The 17,146-nt window shown below is 32.2% G+C and overlaps 1 protein-coding gene across 1 annotated transcript in view; it reads right to left on the minus strand.

Annotated features, from left to right (window-relative positions):
- Positions 1 to 1,018: 1,018 nt before the first annotated feature.
- Positions 1,019 to 17,146, minus strand: part of Smp_132000 (putative zinc finger protein) — a gene marked incomplete at its 5' end in the record, with an annotated part of 44,996 nt that continues 28,868 nt past the window's right edge. The window contains 7 exons of the mRNA XM_018789413.1: positions 1,019 to 1,766; positions 5,533 to 6,497; positions 9,023 to 9,457; positions 10,246 to 10,904; positions 12,065 to 12,290; positions 13,179 to 14,216; positions 16,187 to 16,396. Coding sequence (XP_018654859.1) covers positions 1,526 to 1,766; positions 5,533 to 6,497; positions 9,023 to 9,457; positions 10,246 to 10,904; positions 12,065 to 12,290; positions 13,179 to 14,216; positions 16,187 to 16,396 — 3,774 coding nt within the window. The 3' untranslated portion in view covers positions 1,019 to 1,525. The remainder of the gene's footprint in view (positions 1,767 to 5,532; positions 6,498 to 9,022; positions 9,458 to 10,245; positions 10,905 to 12,064; positions 12,291 to 13,178; positions 14,217 to 16,186; positions 16,397 to 17,146) is intronic.

Here is a 17,146-nt window from a genome sequence, read left to right on the forward strand (position 1 = left end):
ACTTTAGTAATAATTCGATCTAATTCTCAACTTCTAACACTTATCATGCATTAACTGTTGTACACAGTTTATCTTAATACATCCCTTTGCATTTACAAAGATTGATTCGCATCTAAATCATTGTGTTAAAATGGACACAATAAATTTATTCAGTATGACACATTGCCTATCTAACAGTATCTGTATTTTCAATCATAATCATTAAAACAAACAACTACTAAAGTGTTTCAATGCTGAAAAATAAGAATTATCACGTCCAATATTGTTTACATCTTTCTCTTTAGAGAAAAATGAAACAAAAAAACTATAAAAAAATTGCAACAAAAATATTGAGAAAAAACAAAAAAAATTGAACTATTTTATTAACTGAAAATTATTTTGCTGACCAAGAAATTATTTATTCTCCTATTTATTCATAAAAGTAAAAAGAAAAAGTGAAGGAGAGAAACATTACATCACATCGAGATGAAAATCACTCGCTGTTTTTTTTTCATTTGGAAGAAAACGAGACAATGAAACGATTTCTCGAAAAAAGAGTAATTTTAGTAATTACAGTTTGCTGAGCAAATGCAAGTAATATATTGTAATAATAATAGTGATGATAATAATAATAATAACAATGACGACGACGATGAAAATTACATTTACAACCAATTCAAAGCATAGAGATATTAACTATACGAATATACATACAGAGGATGAGGGGTGATATGTTGTCTACCCCAAAAACCCTGATACACTGATGAATATAAAACAAGAAGATTATGTGCGTTAGCGTGCTGATACACAAAAACACAACAATAGAGACAACCGACAAGGAGAAGAAAACAACTAGGATAAAAGTGACCATGTTCGCCTCTTTCTGTTTTCAATGACAATTAGTCTAATGTATTGCATGTTTGTTTGCATGCTTTTAGCTTAAAGGAGACTAACAAAAAAGGAAGAACTTTTTTGGCAGAAAATGCTTGCAACGTAACACTTTATAACTGTTCAAAATGAAGATGAAATTGATGAAATATAAATTGATATACATATACATACATATATACGTGTGCAGATGTAATGTCGATGAGGAGATAGTGTAGTAATAATAATAATAATAATAATTATTATTATTATTATTATTATTATTAAGGACAAGTAAGCGAGGATGCATGTATGCATGAATAGAGAATTGTTTTTCATGTTTACATATTAAATAAACCCAATTGTTTTGTCTCTTTTACAATCAAATAATATTGAGTACGTGCGTTTGTACCAAATTGAAAAGTATGATGAAAATAACCGTTTTAGATATGCTAACAATTGAGAATATTGAGGACATGAATTAAAACACAGCGACATACAAACAGTTATGGAATAAATGTATCCTGAACAAGATGTAAACGAAATTGTGTGACCAAGAAAATAAACAAGATGTCAACACATACACACACAATGAATATAAATAACAACTGTCAATGAGAAAGAAAATTATGAGCAAAAGACAACGAGCGATTAAAACAAAAACAAAACTGAAAAGAACTTAAGTTGATCTTTTTAAGTCAGCTGTTTGTATACCAGCTAAAATACGCTGCCATAAAGCTGGACTACACTTTTGATGACGACGAATACGTGTCAATAAGTTATTCCAATGTAAACCGCAATCAATAGCGGGCATACTTAAGTGAACATTATACGCTTTTAAAATTAAATCAACGAATTCATCCCACTCAGCTTGACTTTGTCCAATATACTGAAGTCTTTGATCAATATATTTTTGAAACCTAGGAAATAAGGTATAATGATAACAGTTTTAACAGACAATGAATAAATAGATATTAATATAAGCAGAAACCTAAAAGTATTTGCGACAGTAAGTATTTTTAGAACATTTTTCCATTCATTTAGTGTATGAACGCTGGATGAGAGAATATAATTTTTCCTGGATGATATCATTTCAAGCTCTAACTTTGACTTTATTTGTTTTTCTTGTCCGGCATTTCAAGATGCACCACAGTCAGAGAAGGCATATATAGACAGCCTTAGATGTTTGGAATGAACTCACTGGGAAAAAGACGCCCTTAGGTACAGCACTCACCCTCTAAATGAACAGAGAAATGCTTGAGATTACACTTTTATTGAGCACTGAAGGAAGGATGGTTACCCTCACAAACAAAAATGAATTTAAGATTCAGTGAACAATTTAACAAAAACGATCAAAAATACGATAAAACACCGTTTGATAAACTTATTATTGTCTGTTTACAACGGTTTTTCTTTAATGGGCTTATTAAGTTGTTGAGCGATACGGGCACACACAACTATAAAATATTAGATTATGGATTCAAACCTACTGTGCACTTGATTCAACAACAAAAGAAGATTGATATTATCATGATGTTTAGCATATCATATATTACGGTTCATTAGTGAGTTGTAGTTCATAGAAATAAATAGTTAACATTTGATTTTAAAATGGGTTAATTGATATTCATACATAAGATCGTGTCATCTGTTTCTTTGATGTATATGTGATATGATGAATGTGGTAGTAAATAGGTTCTAAACAAACTTGAAAAAAGAAAATGCAACAATTGTAATGCTTATTTGTAAAGTCCCATTAATTGACATAAAAACTGGAGCTCGTGGCAAGAAATCTATTTTAAACAAATCTGTGAAGATAACTTGAACTATTAAGAAAAAAATTATATATGTAAAATTCTCAGCCATTAAACTTTAAATAAGTCCAATGTTTTGCTCAGTAATTTGGTTTCAGCTTTTTCGTGAAAAGATAACTACCCTGAACTATTTCATATATCTTTTGGTATTAAACACATGCCTTCTCATTAAGATTATTATTCTGTAAGCTAGAACAAAACGATAAGTCGTCTTTGAGCAGTATAGTGCTTCTCCTGCTCTGAATGTACTGCTTCATAATAACATACTTAATATACTAATTTTCTTTCACCTTTAAATACGTTGTCCACTAGAAAAGTACGCTTTAATTGTTCTAACGATTTCTGTTATTGAGTTTTAAACCCTGACCACAAGGTTAACAGGTACATGTCAGCTATACCATACTAAATGCATACTGTTTCAAAATGGTCGCATATTTTAACAGTACATTACAGTTCGCCTCTTTTTAAATAAATATAAGTTTGGCATACTAATTTCAGTGACTAATATATATATATATATATATATATATATATATATCCCAATAACAAAACAGAAAGCAGATGATCATATGAAAAACAAGTCACTATGGTAACAGTCAGTTTACAAATTTCAGTTTATGAAAAAATGAGGAAAGTATCTACATACCACATATTCTTATGAATAAATAAAACGAAGGTATCGTTTCAAAGCAACCTTAAGTAATTGAGCGTTTTTAAAACGTATTACTTAAGCAACAAGAGTCAAAGAAAAGATTTGTGACTACAGTCAAGGAACTGATTACACATGGAAAAGTTAGACAAGAATTGACTAAAATATATTGAAAACGATAATCCACACACACGTATGTGATGCTCAATTTATTTTTATTACTAGAAATGCAATCAATTTAGTAAAGGAACGGAGTTATGATTGCAAAATCTAAGTCTACCATCAAGATACATTCAAGTAAAATAACCTAGAAATATTACTAAACCAGTCAATCATGATCAGCGTACAGCCTAGAGCGAACGTGATCAAGGGGCTACAGTAGTCATACCACATTAGTACGACATAATAAAATAGCAAAGGAGTCAAAATGATTGCAGTAGCGATGATAATGAGTAAGACTACTTATTTTCAATATGATTCGGACAGACAGAATGAAAAAAGAATACATGAAAGCTGCTAAAGTATGCCTATACAAATCAAAACATTGAGCTAAAACAATATATAATGATCTGGATGTAAACAGGGTATAGCCTGGCACAAATATATACACATATACCTTCTAACAACAACATTTCATATAAGGATAAAAACGGGACTCAATGAAAAGAACAATAACACTATCAAGTATGACTAACGAAAGGTGAAACATAAATGACATCAAAGAATAAATGTTATGATGAACTACCGCATATTTAAGATTTAGAAGATAATCAGAAAAAAAAACATGATAAATGATCTCTATATTATTGTTATCTCCCTTTCAAATATAAATGATCCATCTGTAAATTCCCATTCATCAATGACAGTATTTTTATGAAAAGCAATACACAACACGTACAACCCTTTACTGTTCTACATAACTTAAATCAACAGTCGTTAGTAGATTTATAGATTGACAAAAATCTATTGATACAGTCATTTTTAGCCTACTTTTAACTAATTCAAACCAATATCAATAAGGCAATTAGTAAGAATGGACTTATCATTTCTTACCTAACTTCACTTTTAGATTTCAAATTCATTCACATAATATGGAATTTATCATCAACTCACCTTAATCACGCTTAATAATACTTCACAATTACAATACAGTATAATTCACGTTTTAAATTTGATTTTTAAAACGGCTCTATTGAATATGATAATTAGATTTGCATCAAAAGTTTAGTATGTGAACAAGTTAATTCGAAAAAACATTGAAGAAACCAAAAAGAAGTTGTTTGTTTTTTCAACAGATTCCGACATAAAACATGTATAATATAAACAATTACCACTTAATTTCTTATTTGCTACGAAAAGATGATACCTTATAAACTAAGTAAAACTACTTTTTTTTCTCGTAAAAATTGTACTTAACAATCGATCATGGGTATCAGTGATACATCAGTTGAAAAGTTTTATATAAAACAATACAGTGTAAAACTATTTATCATATACTGATTAATATACTACACTACAATGTACAGATAAATCTGAGATTACTGTTTCTTTTTCTCTTTCCAAATTTATTTCACTGGATTGTACTCCTTGAATAAAATCTTCAAACCCATATTTTTTCGATTACTGCTCATACTTTTATTAGCTCTACCACTATGGGATTCGAGTCAACAATCGTAGGTCTGTGTTAATGTGGTATGGCAACTTGAACGGATGTACGTACGTACGTACAAAGTTTTACGTTGTTGCTGACTGACATTACTTTGTTCTCACACAACCCGATAACACTAGACAGTATTGAAGGTTTATTATTAAACGATCATAGCTGAAAACTAAGTGTTTTAACCACTATGTCAATAATCTAAACTAAATCAACAAATTAAAAACAAAGGATTAAAAATATCCCGGTTTTTATTTTTAATCAGAGTAGATAATAATTATCCTACTTAGAATGATTTGATATGTTGATAGAATTTTAGTCAATACTTTACTAACGGATAATTTTACAATCCGATCTCATGTATATCATGAATGATGCTAATTCTAAAGATAAACAGTATAGATAACATACACTCATTATTCAGTTGAACTTAAATAGAAAAATGAATATTGAGGAATAATCTTGTCTACCCTAAGACGCAGTAATAATAATATATACACTGGTTATTCATTAGTAATTATTTCCTTTGAATAAAGAATATTCTGTTTTAAGAAACAACAACTTACAATGTGTGTGTATGATTAATCAAATTTTCTATCACATCTCTACCGCTAAATTCAAGTGGTTTTTGTTTTATTGATTCATCTGTTGTGGTGTAACTGTTATGATGCATTCCTAGTGTTCCTGTTGTTGTAGTTGTCATCACTGAATTTCGATACATATCGTTTTGATGATGTGTCAGAGGACTAGGTGTTACTGTGTGGGGTGGAGGAACAGGAACAGGAAGAATATAGGACAGTGGGTTCATTGGCCATAGACTTGTCTGCTGATTGTAAAAAGGTAATTGATTTAAAGCAACATTTAAATTATTCAGTTTATTGTTTGAAAGAATGTAAGGACTAGCATTTATATTTGGCTCATAATTTAAATTCATTTGTTTAAATCGATAAAGATTTTCATGCAATTGTTTAGAAGATAAATTCTGTCGTAGTATAGGATAACTGACAGGTCGAACAGACGGATGTGACCAAGATGGATTATTCGGTGGAAGTATTGACGGTGGTATGAAAGAATGGTAATTAAACGTGGAGTTTATGTTATTGGGATCGGAATGAGGAAAAGGTAAAGAAATCAGTGGATGAACAACATCATGTAGATCATAGGGATTGGAATTGGTTGGCCAATTAGATACGGGAGTTACAGAGGCAATTGAAGTCGTCCATGGTTGATTAGGTGTATGAGATTGATTGAGAAAATTTTGAGATATATTTGAACAAAAGTTTACATTTTTATCATTGTTATCAGAAATTACTGCATTTGGTGAGGAAACATCAATGTAAGGTTGTTGCATATGGGCTAGGCCACCCCTGCCATTATTAACGCTGCAAGATGGTGTATGTGTTTTTGCATATTTTTCAAAATAGTCAATAACTTTCGAAGTGATTTGTTCCATTAACAAAGGACAATTGACACATTGTAAAACTAAATCACAATATTCATTCACAGCCAACGGACCTAAACTACTAGCAACCTGTAAATGGATCAATAAAATAAAAAGAGAAAAATATGATTTCAAATAAGTTACCTTTTATTTAAAGATCAATGAGATTAGATTTAACTCGATTTTCAGGTTCACTGCTCTAAATAAGCTTATTTTTAAAATATAGAAAAAATATTGTTATTAAATTCCAACAGTTTTTCTTGAATTACAAGTGAATTAACTAATTCGCCAGCTACTTGGTTAAGAATCCCACGTTGAGTGTGAGGAGTAATGATAATATCCGGTTCCTTAAACCAAAGTAGCTTGTACAGGGTTCGAGCCAGGGACTAAGAAGCTAAAATTCGGACGTCTTAACCCACTAAGAGGTTGTTCCACCAACAAAACTTGAATACATAATAAATAACTTGCTTTTGAAACATTTCCTTTTGCTACTTAATGACTTTTATCGTTCAACCAAGTTACGGTGTTGTGCTTATTGTAGAGAGCTATTACGATCCAAAATAATAATACAATTCACAACCATCTCTGTCTGAAGTAAAAGTACAAAATGGTAGAAAGCTGTTTCACAAGTAGTTAGTTGCTCAATGTCAGATTAGCGTATGAAACATGTAAAATTATGAAATAATTCAGTTGACAAACAAAATAGCTCAAATTAATTCTGTTAATTGAGTGTTTAATATATTCAACTGGAATTAAACAGTCACCAACCATAAACAAAAATTCATCACAGTAAATACAAAGAGTAAAATACATTTGACTAAGAAAATCACTTTATATAGTACAATAAATACTTGATTAAACTGAGAAATTCTCAATTTGTGCTTCCAGGTTTTCAATGGTGGTTTAACTTCAATTGACGCATGATCTCAACTATTAAAATTACCATAATATCCACAAAAACCCCTTCTGATATTAATTTAAAATTTATTATACAACGACGTTTCATCTTCATTTTCAATTCCATTACTATTATCATCATCAAAATGATATGGAATATATGTCAAAGAATAATATTTTTTCTCGACAACATTGACTAAGTACTAATCATTTTTACTCTTATAATTGATACAAATGTTGGATAAGATAAAGTACAACATTTCTATCAAGTATTCCAAACTCCGGAATAATTTACCACAATCTGTCCGTGAAATAAAATCAATCCCATCCTTTGTTCGTTCTATTGATGCTTACTTCTCCTCTGAAAATACTTTAAATGTTATTACACCTGTAAGTATATCCCATTTCACAAGTGAGATTATAGGAACTTTAAATGTTTAAACGTTTTTATTACTAAATCCACTAAGTGAACCTTCGTACCTGCTGATACTTTACACTAACACCGTTTCTGATAACCTTAACTAATTTGAATAATATCTAACACGAATAATATATTATAAAATAATCTGACACATATATTATAGTAGACTTGACTGACCTATCGTAGAAATTACTGCTTTCCCTGTTCCTTGCCCCCTGTCTCTGTTTTATTTTCTCTAGTTGTAGATGATTACAATCAATTTGTGATGGCACACGAAATCACCTGAAATCTACCATTCATACATCAATAAGATGTCTAATTAAAAATAATTAAAACTTCCCGGCTGAAACCTTTGACTGCTGTAATTTATTTTATTTATTGATTTATTTCAACATATAAACATTGGTATAAAAAGGCACCAAACAGATAAGCGCCACATAAATCATTTGATGTGTGCGTGGGCTGGGATACTGCCCGGGTTCCAAAACCAAAGGTGGTCTTCTTAGGAAGTCACTCGCAGAGCCTTTGAGCTGTATGTCTGATCCACAAGGCCATGGAGCAACGCTAGGAGATGCAGTCCTATAGTAGCCGGTGACGAACAATAGGTTCATACGCCATTTGTTTCCTTACGACCCTGGAGCCCATGCACATCAGTGGCTTTGGAATCAGGGTTTCACAACTCCCCCAGGTGGACCCTGCATGTCCATCAACCCGGTGAAAGCGCCGGACATTCGCTGCTCGTCCTCTCAACTTCGTAAGCAACACCGGTGCCACGAGAAGACAGTGAGTAGGACTTCCCTGTCAGAGGCTATATACGCGTGGACATGTGGGAGCTGACTCTCCCCACTCTCAGCGATACCAGGGCACTTGGGGGTAATTGTTGTAATATATGTGAAAACTGTACTATCCAAACAATTTTTTGGACCAGAAAACTTTAAACAATATAATATCACATATCTGTCCTCTATCTTCAATACTACTACATATACCTAGCTAATCATGCCTGTAAACTGGCATGAATTCCGTAATTATTAATTTCAGAATGTATTATTATTATATTATTACATTGATAAATTTCATTACAATTTAGGTTGCACGTTCAATCAAATAACAAACAATGAAATTATCCCAAAATTAATCTAGTGTCTCCATTTGATAATAATTAAGCATTGTTATAAATAAGTTATTTATATCACGCATATGCAAAAGATCCTATAGCTAACAAATATAATTACTTAGTTACGTGCAATATGTGTATATTGGTATGACGGATTAAGAATAAGGAAGAAAAACATACATCTAAGGTCCACAGTATATGTGCACTACACGATTTTGAATTGGCATTAGTAGTACTGGTAGTAGTAGTAGTAGTAGAAGTAGTAGTAGCATTGATCAAATTAAAATCTGAGATAACATTAGCTGAGGATATTCTGACTTGATTCGATGCTCTACAAGATGATGATACACCAGGCATAAGAAACATTGATGATGAATTCTCCGATGGTAAACAATTATTTTGATCATTTGTTGTTATGGTATTTCGTGTGCTAGTTGAAAGCATACAATTACTATTAGTATCAGTTTGTATGAGATGCCTACGTTGTGAATGATTTGTTGAATTTCCACGATGGCTTTGTTGCATATGATAATGATGATGCTTTCCTCGTATACTTCTTGATGGCATTGAAACAGCAATAGGATTTTGACGAGTAAAATTTGTATTCACATTAGACTATAATGTAGATAACAGAAGAAATATACTGAAATAAGAACTCTATAGAATTATTGATCATTTCAATTTATTAAAAACAGTCCATCAAGATAGAAGACAATAAACTATTTTTTTAAAATTCAAATAAGGCCTTATAAATAAAACGCAAAAGTAAGGGAAGGTTTGATAAACATTGGAGGTTCTATAATAGTCCTTGGTTGATTGCCAACCAGTTCCTAATTAAGTTGAGTTTTGTGAATTCCACTAGTTAAGATCCCAAAGGTATTCAGTAAGTAAACGTTTATAAAATCCGCATATAGATAATCCGTCTGTAAACTTTTTTTGAAAAAATCATTGTTACTAAAATTCTTGAAAGTACTCTCCTAATGAGTGTTTCAGTTAGAAAAGAAGTATTAACATTCAGTCATGACTGATTAGTAGGGTGGGATCAATTTAATTTATATTGTTCAGTAGTTGTAGGCAATTAGTAGGAAACGCCTTGCAGTCAGTCATTCGGGATTCGAATCTGTATCAATCATCCATATTTACAATCTGCGACATTACAACTGAATTATTTGTGTCTCAACTGACCACCACGTTTTGCAAGAGTAAGACGTTTACAATTGAATAATCACTAAGTAATGTAGCAGCCAATATCACTAAGTCACGACCAGATTCTCTGAACCAAGCTACAATTTATAAGTAAATATCTAACGAATAAGATTGTATTATAGAATCAGATAATCGAAAATGTCAGCACTAAGAGTAAAAAAGTGGAAAACCCAAAACAAAAAAGAAAAGAAACATACTTGGCTAGCTGATATCTTTTTAATAGCACATTTTGCACAGAAAAATGCTCGAATCAAATAAGCTTGTGCTTTCAACTTTAAAGATTGTAATTCACTGACTGTTGATTTCGCTGTATTACTCGACAATTTCTCTTTATTATTATTGTTACTATTCAATGACAAGTCACCAGAGGAGTTGCTATTGTTAGAATATGGATTGTTTTCATCGCCTAATCCATCTGCTACAGATTCAGCTAATCGACAAGAATCGCCTTCAGAGATAATGGATCCTTGATCAGACATAGATGGATGTACAACAACAGAACTAGAAGCAGTATTTGATGTTGTCAACTGACGAGTTGATGTTAATGCGGATGATATAACTGACGATAATGAATTGACTGAAATAACTGTACTATCAGATAGTGTATTCAAATTAACATTATTGACATAATTGTTATTAGTACTGTGTATGTTATTAATAGTGTTTATAGATGCTAATGACGTAACCGGTTCGACGGTTTGATGTTGTTGTTGCTGTACTTGTGACTGAGGTGGAGTACCAAGTACGTTACAAACCATGGACTGATGAACAGTTGGTGCAGTCATTGCAGGATTAAAACCGTACAATGATGGTTCCATTACTTGATCCGTTGAATAAGCTTGATATGAATTACAGGCTAAAAGTTATTTTTTCAAAAAGTGGTGAACATATTGGTTTTAATATGCAGAAACAACAACGTTAAATTGAAGAATTATAATATCTAGAGTTTTTGAGAAATGTATGGGTAACTGACTTTATCTAATTATGATTGACTTCCTACAATATTAGTGTCATTTTTTCTCAAACGTGATATCTATTTTATCTGACTTTTAAGCAATTGAATTGATGCTATGACTTTTTTTGTTTAAACCTGGTAATAGTTAATCTAACAGCTCCGTTTTTTTTACTGTGTTACACTAACGATCAGTAAATTGCACAAAATCATCCATTCCCAACCACTAATCAGGAAACAAAGAGATTCGTCTAAATATCTTGTATTAAACTCGTGTTACTGAAACTGAAAAACACATAATTCTATTTTTCAAAGTTGAAATCATGAGTCAATTGAAGCTAGACCACCATGGAAAACCTGGAAGCACTGGACGGCCGTTTCGCCCTATTATGGGACTCCTCAGCAGTGAGCATCTACGATCCCACACTAGCGAGATTCGAACCCAGGACCTACCAGTCTCGAGCCAGAGCCCTTAACCGATAGACCACTGAGCCGGCATCCAACGGTGTTAATGTCTAACTTCAACCGATCCACGAATTATGAGCGACCATCCATCAATTGTCTATCGGTTTAGGTCTATTATATATATATATATATATATACTTTTATCGATATGCAGTACACAAATAATGTAGTTCTAAGCTAAGATGACTCTGAAGAAAGCAAATGGTTTTGCATATGAGTGAACAGTGGATATGAAAGATCAATGTCACATTCATCAAATGCAAAATAACGGTTCACAATCAGTCAGCTTTACTACCTACTTGTTTAGAAAATAAGATAAAAAACGACGGATTATACTGAAAACTACGGTTATGATAAGCGTCTAATCAGAAACAGTCAGCTGATTGGTTGAAAACTACTTCAAAAATATACTTAAAAATTCATTTCGTTTGTACGATATTCCATAAGCTGTCTTATAATACAGCTTTACGAGTTGAAATCGTCAAATAATTCAGTGGCAATAAAGCACTATTAGACAACTATCATGATTTCATTGGATCGTCTTATTATTATTATTACCATTATTGTCAGTTTAATTAAAACGAATATACATTACTTACGCAGAACGTTAGTTCCAAAAGTTGGAGACAGTGAAGTGGATGGATTTATATGATGTGGAATAGTGACAAATGGACCACTTGGAATCATATTTATTGACTGAGATGATGATGGTGTTGGAAGAGGAGTATTTGGAATGAACTGTGGATGTAAAAAATAATTATTAGGCGATTGCACAAGTCCCACTGGAGGTAAAGATGACATTCCGAATGAGTACGGTACATTAGACTGTGAAATAATTACACATAAAAATGTAAAATTATTCATAAACTGATAATAAGAATAGCTTTTTAAACATGAACATGACAAGGTGAACCAACCACTGGAATAGTCACCTAATGTAGTGCTGATTTCAATGATTATGCTGAATAAAGTCCACCAAGCAGTTTTTAGACCGATTTATAAGTGAAATTGTTAAAAGTAATAATAAATGAATAAATAGTAATATTCTGGATGGCGAGTTTTTTTCAGAGTTCGACTAAACTTGTGAATAAACACACACGGATAGTAACCAATTCCTATTTTGCATGTTAGGTATTCATAGCTCAATATGTTATAATTATATCTACTTGTAGATAATCTCCAGACCAACGCATCAGATATTAGTGCTGATAGCTATTAAAAGTAAATATGGAAACTAGAGTTACCAAATGCTTAACTTAAAATGAGAACAAAAAGTCTTGAGAGACACGACAGCATAACGAATAATACAACACCAGAAAAATGGATAACAGGCAAGAAAATCATAATAATCAACTAAAATTAATATGCGAAAAGATTAATTTAAGCCTTAACAAAGGTTGATCGCTCTTCAGTCCATTCGTTTATGAGATAACGGGCTAAGTAGAAGATCGGGTACTCCACAGGAAACATTATTACCGCATAACACACTCGGTAAATAGAAGCTCAAATGTATTCTTCATCAAAAGCTGCTCACTCCCATCCATCAACTATGGATTAACTGCGCTATACAACAATCGTTGAATATGATATTAACAATTTCTGGTTCAATTTTCACCGTACGGAATAAAAAGGAAGCATCTATAAAACATAGTAATCTAACTTTTTCCATAAACTAAACAAAAACATTTTCTATTAATAACGAAAGCTTCTTACTTGAATCGGTGACATCATATGTTGAGATTGTGGCAAATAATACGGTAAATGATGATGAGGAGGTGGTGGATGAGCTGACTGTTGTTGTCGTTGTGTTGGTGGCGTTGTAGATTGTAATTGTGGGCTATTGTTATTCAATAAATTATTATTATTTGTCTGTTGTTGCGATAATGACTGAGGTGTTTGTAAACTGAGCATATTCATATAATAGGGTAATGATGTGTATTGGTGTTGTTGTTGACCAAGTGGAAAACCACTATAATTAAAATTCACAGGGGACAACATGGAGGCACCATACATCAATTGATTTGGTTGTTCTTGATGCTGATGATGCGGTTGTTGATCACCTCGCACTACTGGTGGTGGCAATAAATTAACCGACTGATAATAATACCAAGCATTAACTAAACCATTACTGGTTAAGTTTATACTATTGATGGGATTATTATTGTTACTTTTATTATCACTGGTTGCATGGTTCGAATCTGAAACTAGTGACATTCCTGTAATAGAATTATTACTATTATTAGTAGTAGTAGTGATAGTGGTATTGATAGTAGCACTATTACCAATATCACAATTATTATTAGTGACACTGCTGTTACTATTAATATCGTTATTAGTCAATTCCTGAACTGAATTCGTTAAATTAGGATAAACATGAATATTTGAGTCAGATAAAATTGTATTCATAGTATTATTTTTATTAAACGTGGATAAATTCTCGTTATCATTTCGAATTTTTAATGACGATTGATTGGAATTATTAGAAGATTCCAATGAATTCAGTGCTTGTTCAAATTCCTTATTGGTTGAATGATATAAAGTATACCAACTTCTTGCTATAAAAAAATATATCTCCGGTAAAATATCATGTGACGATTGATAAGCGCTACGTTCAACGCATAATAAACCACGTTCTAAAGTATGACTTGAATGTTCACCGCATTGTTCTAATGCTCTGTATAATTCTTGTGGTTTTAAAGCTGTACATAATGATAAACTAGCAAGACATAATTCTGCAGCAACATCGACAAGCTATGCAAAACAATTAAAAAAACATATCAATTTAAAACATACTAAGATATATAAATTAAGTTTAGAAAACAAAAATTACTTCATCGTTAAATAAGGTAGAATGTAAAGTGCTGGTGGTGGTTGAAGGAAACCCTGGACATAACTTTTGATCTATTTGACACTTGTCAGCAAGGTGTACCTGTAATCTTGAAGGAAACGGTGTTCACCCGAGGATTCGATTTTGTATCATGCAGCTGCAAAGTTAGAGATGTTACTAATGAGCTATCCTGGCCGCGACCAATCTCTTATAGAAATGAAATGTATTTACAATAAGATAATCACTGAGTAGTAACTACTCTCATGTATGTCAAGTCGCTTTTAGAGTTCGAATTCTATCGACCAAGTTGCACTGTGACTACTAGTCTAAGTGACTCGATATTGTGTGTTATCTGAATTTCTTCGAGTACGACTGTCTGTCATGAACATGATTGTCCTGTCATTATTTGAATATTTATTTGGATTGTTCTCCTCATCAACCTGATTCTCGTACGTAAGTTTATTTATATTTTTCTGATAAATTAGATCACTTTTGATGTGTTTGTTGATTGACCTGAGTTTCAGGATTTTGGAGATTTTCTAGTCTTCTTTGTATTTCCTCTTTCCGAAATCTAAACAACTCTTCAGACAAATTTACGTCTACAACTGTTCATGTGAATTGATATAAGTGAAGATACACCATAGCGTTTGACAGCTAATTGGCGTTTATGCAAACGAAGATTGGGAGGACGACCGCTTTGTTTGATGTAGTGTTTATTGCAATTGAATCAGTTTATTTTGTGTATTGTTTAGCTTTTCTTCTCATATCATCTCGTCTTTTGGTTTGCATAAGATTGATTGACGTCCTAATTATTTTGGATGACATGATCTACTGTTATTACACAACTGTCAAGACTTAAACAGATGAAGCATAGTTCTTAACCAACAATGATACGACAGTTGAAGAATGAGTGAGTTTTAACCACTAAGCCAACATACTACTTGTTGAGACGGCTTGCGAGAACTACGACGGAGCCTCCAGAGGCCCTAGAGGAGCCGAAGAGTTTCATCCAATCAGAACGCAATGGAGCTTCCTAGAATATCAATATGGCATACTACTATTGGTCAGTAGCATAACGTGCCTCTTTGAGGATTCGTTGAATTATAATGTTGATTTAACAAATGCTAATACCTACAAATACCCATGATTTTCTGTACATTTTGATTCTTGCCCAACAAGCACTTTCTCCATTCTTCCTTCTATCTTCTCATTTGCGACGTGGGGGGATTCTAGCGTTCGAGAACTCAAGTTGAACGCAGTCAGTCAGTCACAACGTAGAACTTAGTACGTACGTACATCAGTTCGAGTTGCCATACCACATGAACACAGAGATGCAGTTGTCGATTCAAATTCCATAGTGGTAGAAGTAGTAAGAGTATAAGCAGTAGACAAGTTGTACGCAGTATATTAAAAATCTAAGCTCTAGATATAACACTCCTATAGATAACAACTGACTATGTTTTTTCTCAAACATGATCTGTGCGCTTATAATTATCAATGCCAACGTTAGACTTGATAGCTCCAAATAAATTGAGTATTGGGTAGAAAGTGATATATATATATATATATATATATATATATTCTATCCCGATGAGCAGAAAAATTGTATTTCTGGTGTTTCGTGACTTAATGTAAACCACTTTCGAAGAAGTGGTGAAACGTCAGAAATACAGTTTTTCTACTAATTGGGATATAACAAAAAATATTTATTACAATCTGTGCCTTTTTAACAGCAATGATCAAGTAGTAAAAAAAGGCTGAAAATAAACGTAAAAATTATAAAACCAAACTTTTCTGAAAAAAAGACCTTATACAATCTGCAAATCACTATTTATTTGAGTAAAACACTGAACTTCATCGGAAAAAAAATCGAGAAATAATCCATATTTCTTACAGAACGATTGTTTGCTCTTGATAATTGAAATGCGATAGCGGTTAATTCTGCTGCTGTAAGATGTTGTTGCCAAGAATGATATAAAATACAAGCAGCCGGTATACCGATTTCAAATACTTGTTGACTTATCCATCCACCGTTTCTTGAGAACGTGCGATTTTGCCAAGAAGGCAAAAGACGATTGAATAGTCCTAAGCCATAAAGTCCTAACTAAAATAATAAAATAAAATAATTTCTTTTTAGGAAAGTGCTGTCAAAAATGAAAAACAACAAATGTATAAAGTTTCTTAGTAAAGATGTGTAATTTCCAGCTAATAACTATTTGGACTTAATAGTCTAAGTAGTCGGGTACGTATATTGGAGTTCGAGTTGTATTGTGAACATCAACACAGAAATCCAGATACATACAGTTTATGATGAAAACTTACCTCTGAATTATAAACTCTGTCTTAGAGCAAGTGAATTTTACACTGGAAAAAACAAGGCATAATCTCTCTATAAAAGAGAACGAATAGAATTTCTTTTTAAAGATAGGCATACTTGAGCATACATTACAATAAATTTATTGAAAACTGAGAAGTTAATTATAAAATTTCACATTCTCCAGAGTAAACTTGTCAAGATGGGCACTCACAACAAAAAGTTACAACTTTTGACTGAAAAAATATGAACATTCCTATTGCATATTACTATATAGATTGTTCGCCAAGTTTTATGTACTCGGCTTCGAGAGGCTAGTAATACTGTGATGTGGGTTACTTATATCCACATAAGTAGTATATGGTGATGGTCAGGTATAGAATGTATTTTGGCAGAAGATGGATAAGGAAAGAACAGGAACGAAGCACAACCGGTATGAAAATGCATGGACACTGAAGTCAGAGATAGACTGATATTTGCAGAAGGAACAGTCAAGATTGAGAAAATTGATTGTTATTTTGTAAATTACCTGTTAACTGT

The sequence above is a fragment of the Schistosoma mansoni genome, chromosome W (genome assembly GCF_000237925.1).
Source record: "Schistosoma mansoni strain Puerto Rico chromosome W, complete genome".
Classification (NCBI taxonomy): Eukaryota; Metazoa; Platyhelminthes; class Trematoda; order Strigeidida; family Schistosomatidae; genus Schistosoma; species Schistosoma mansoni.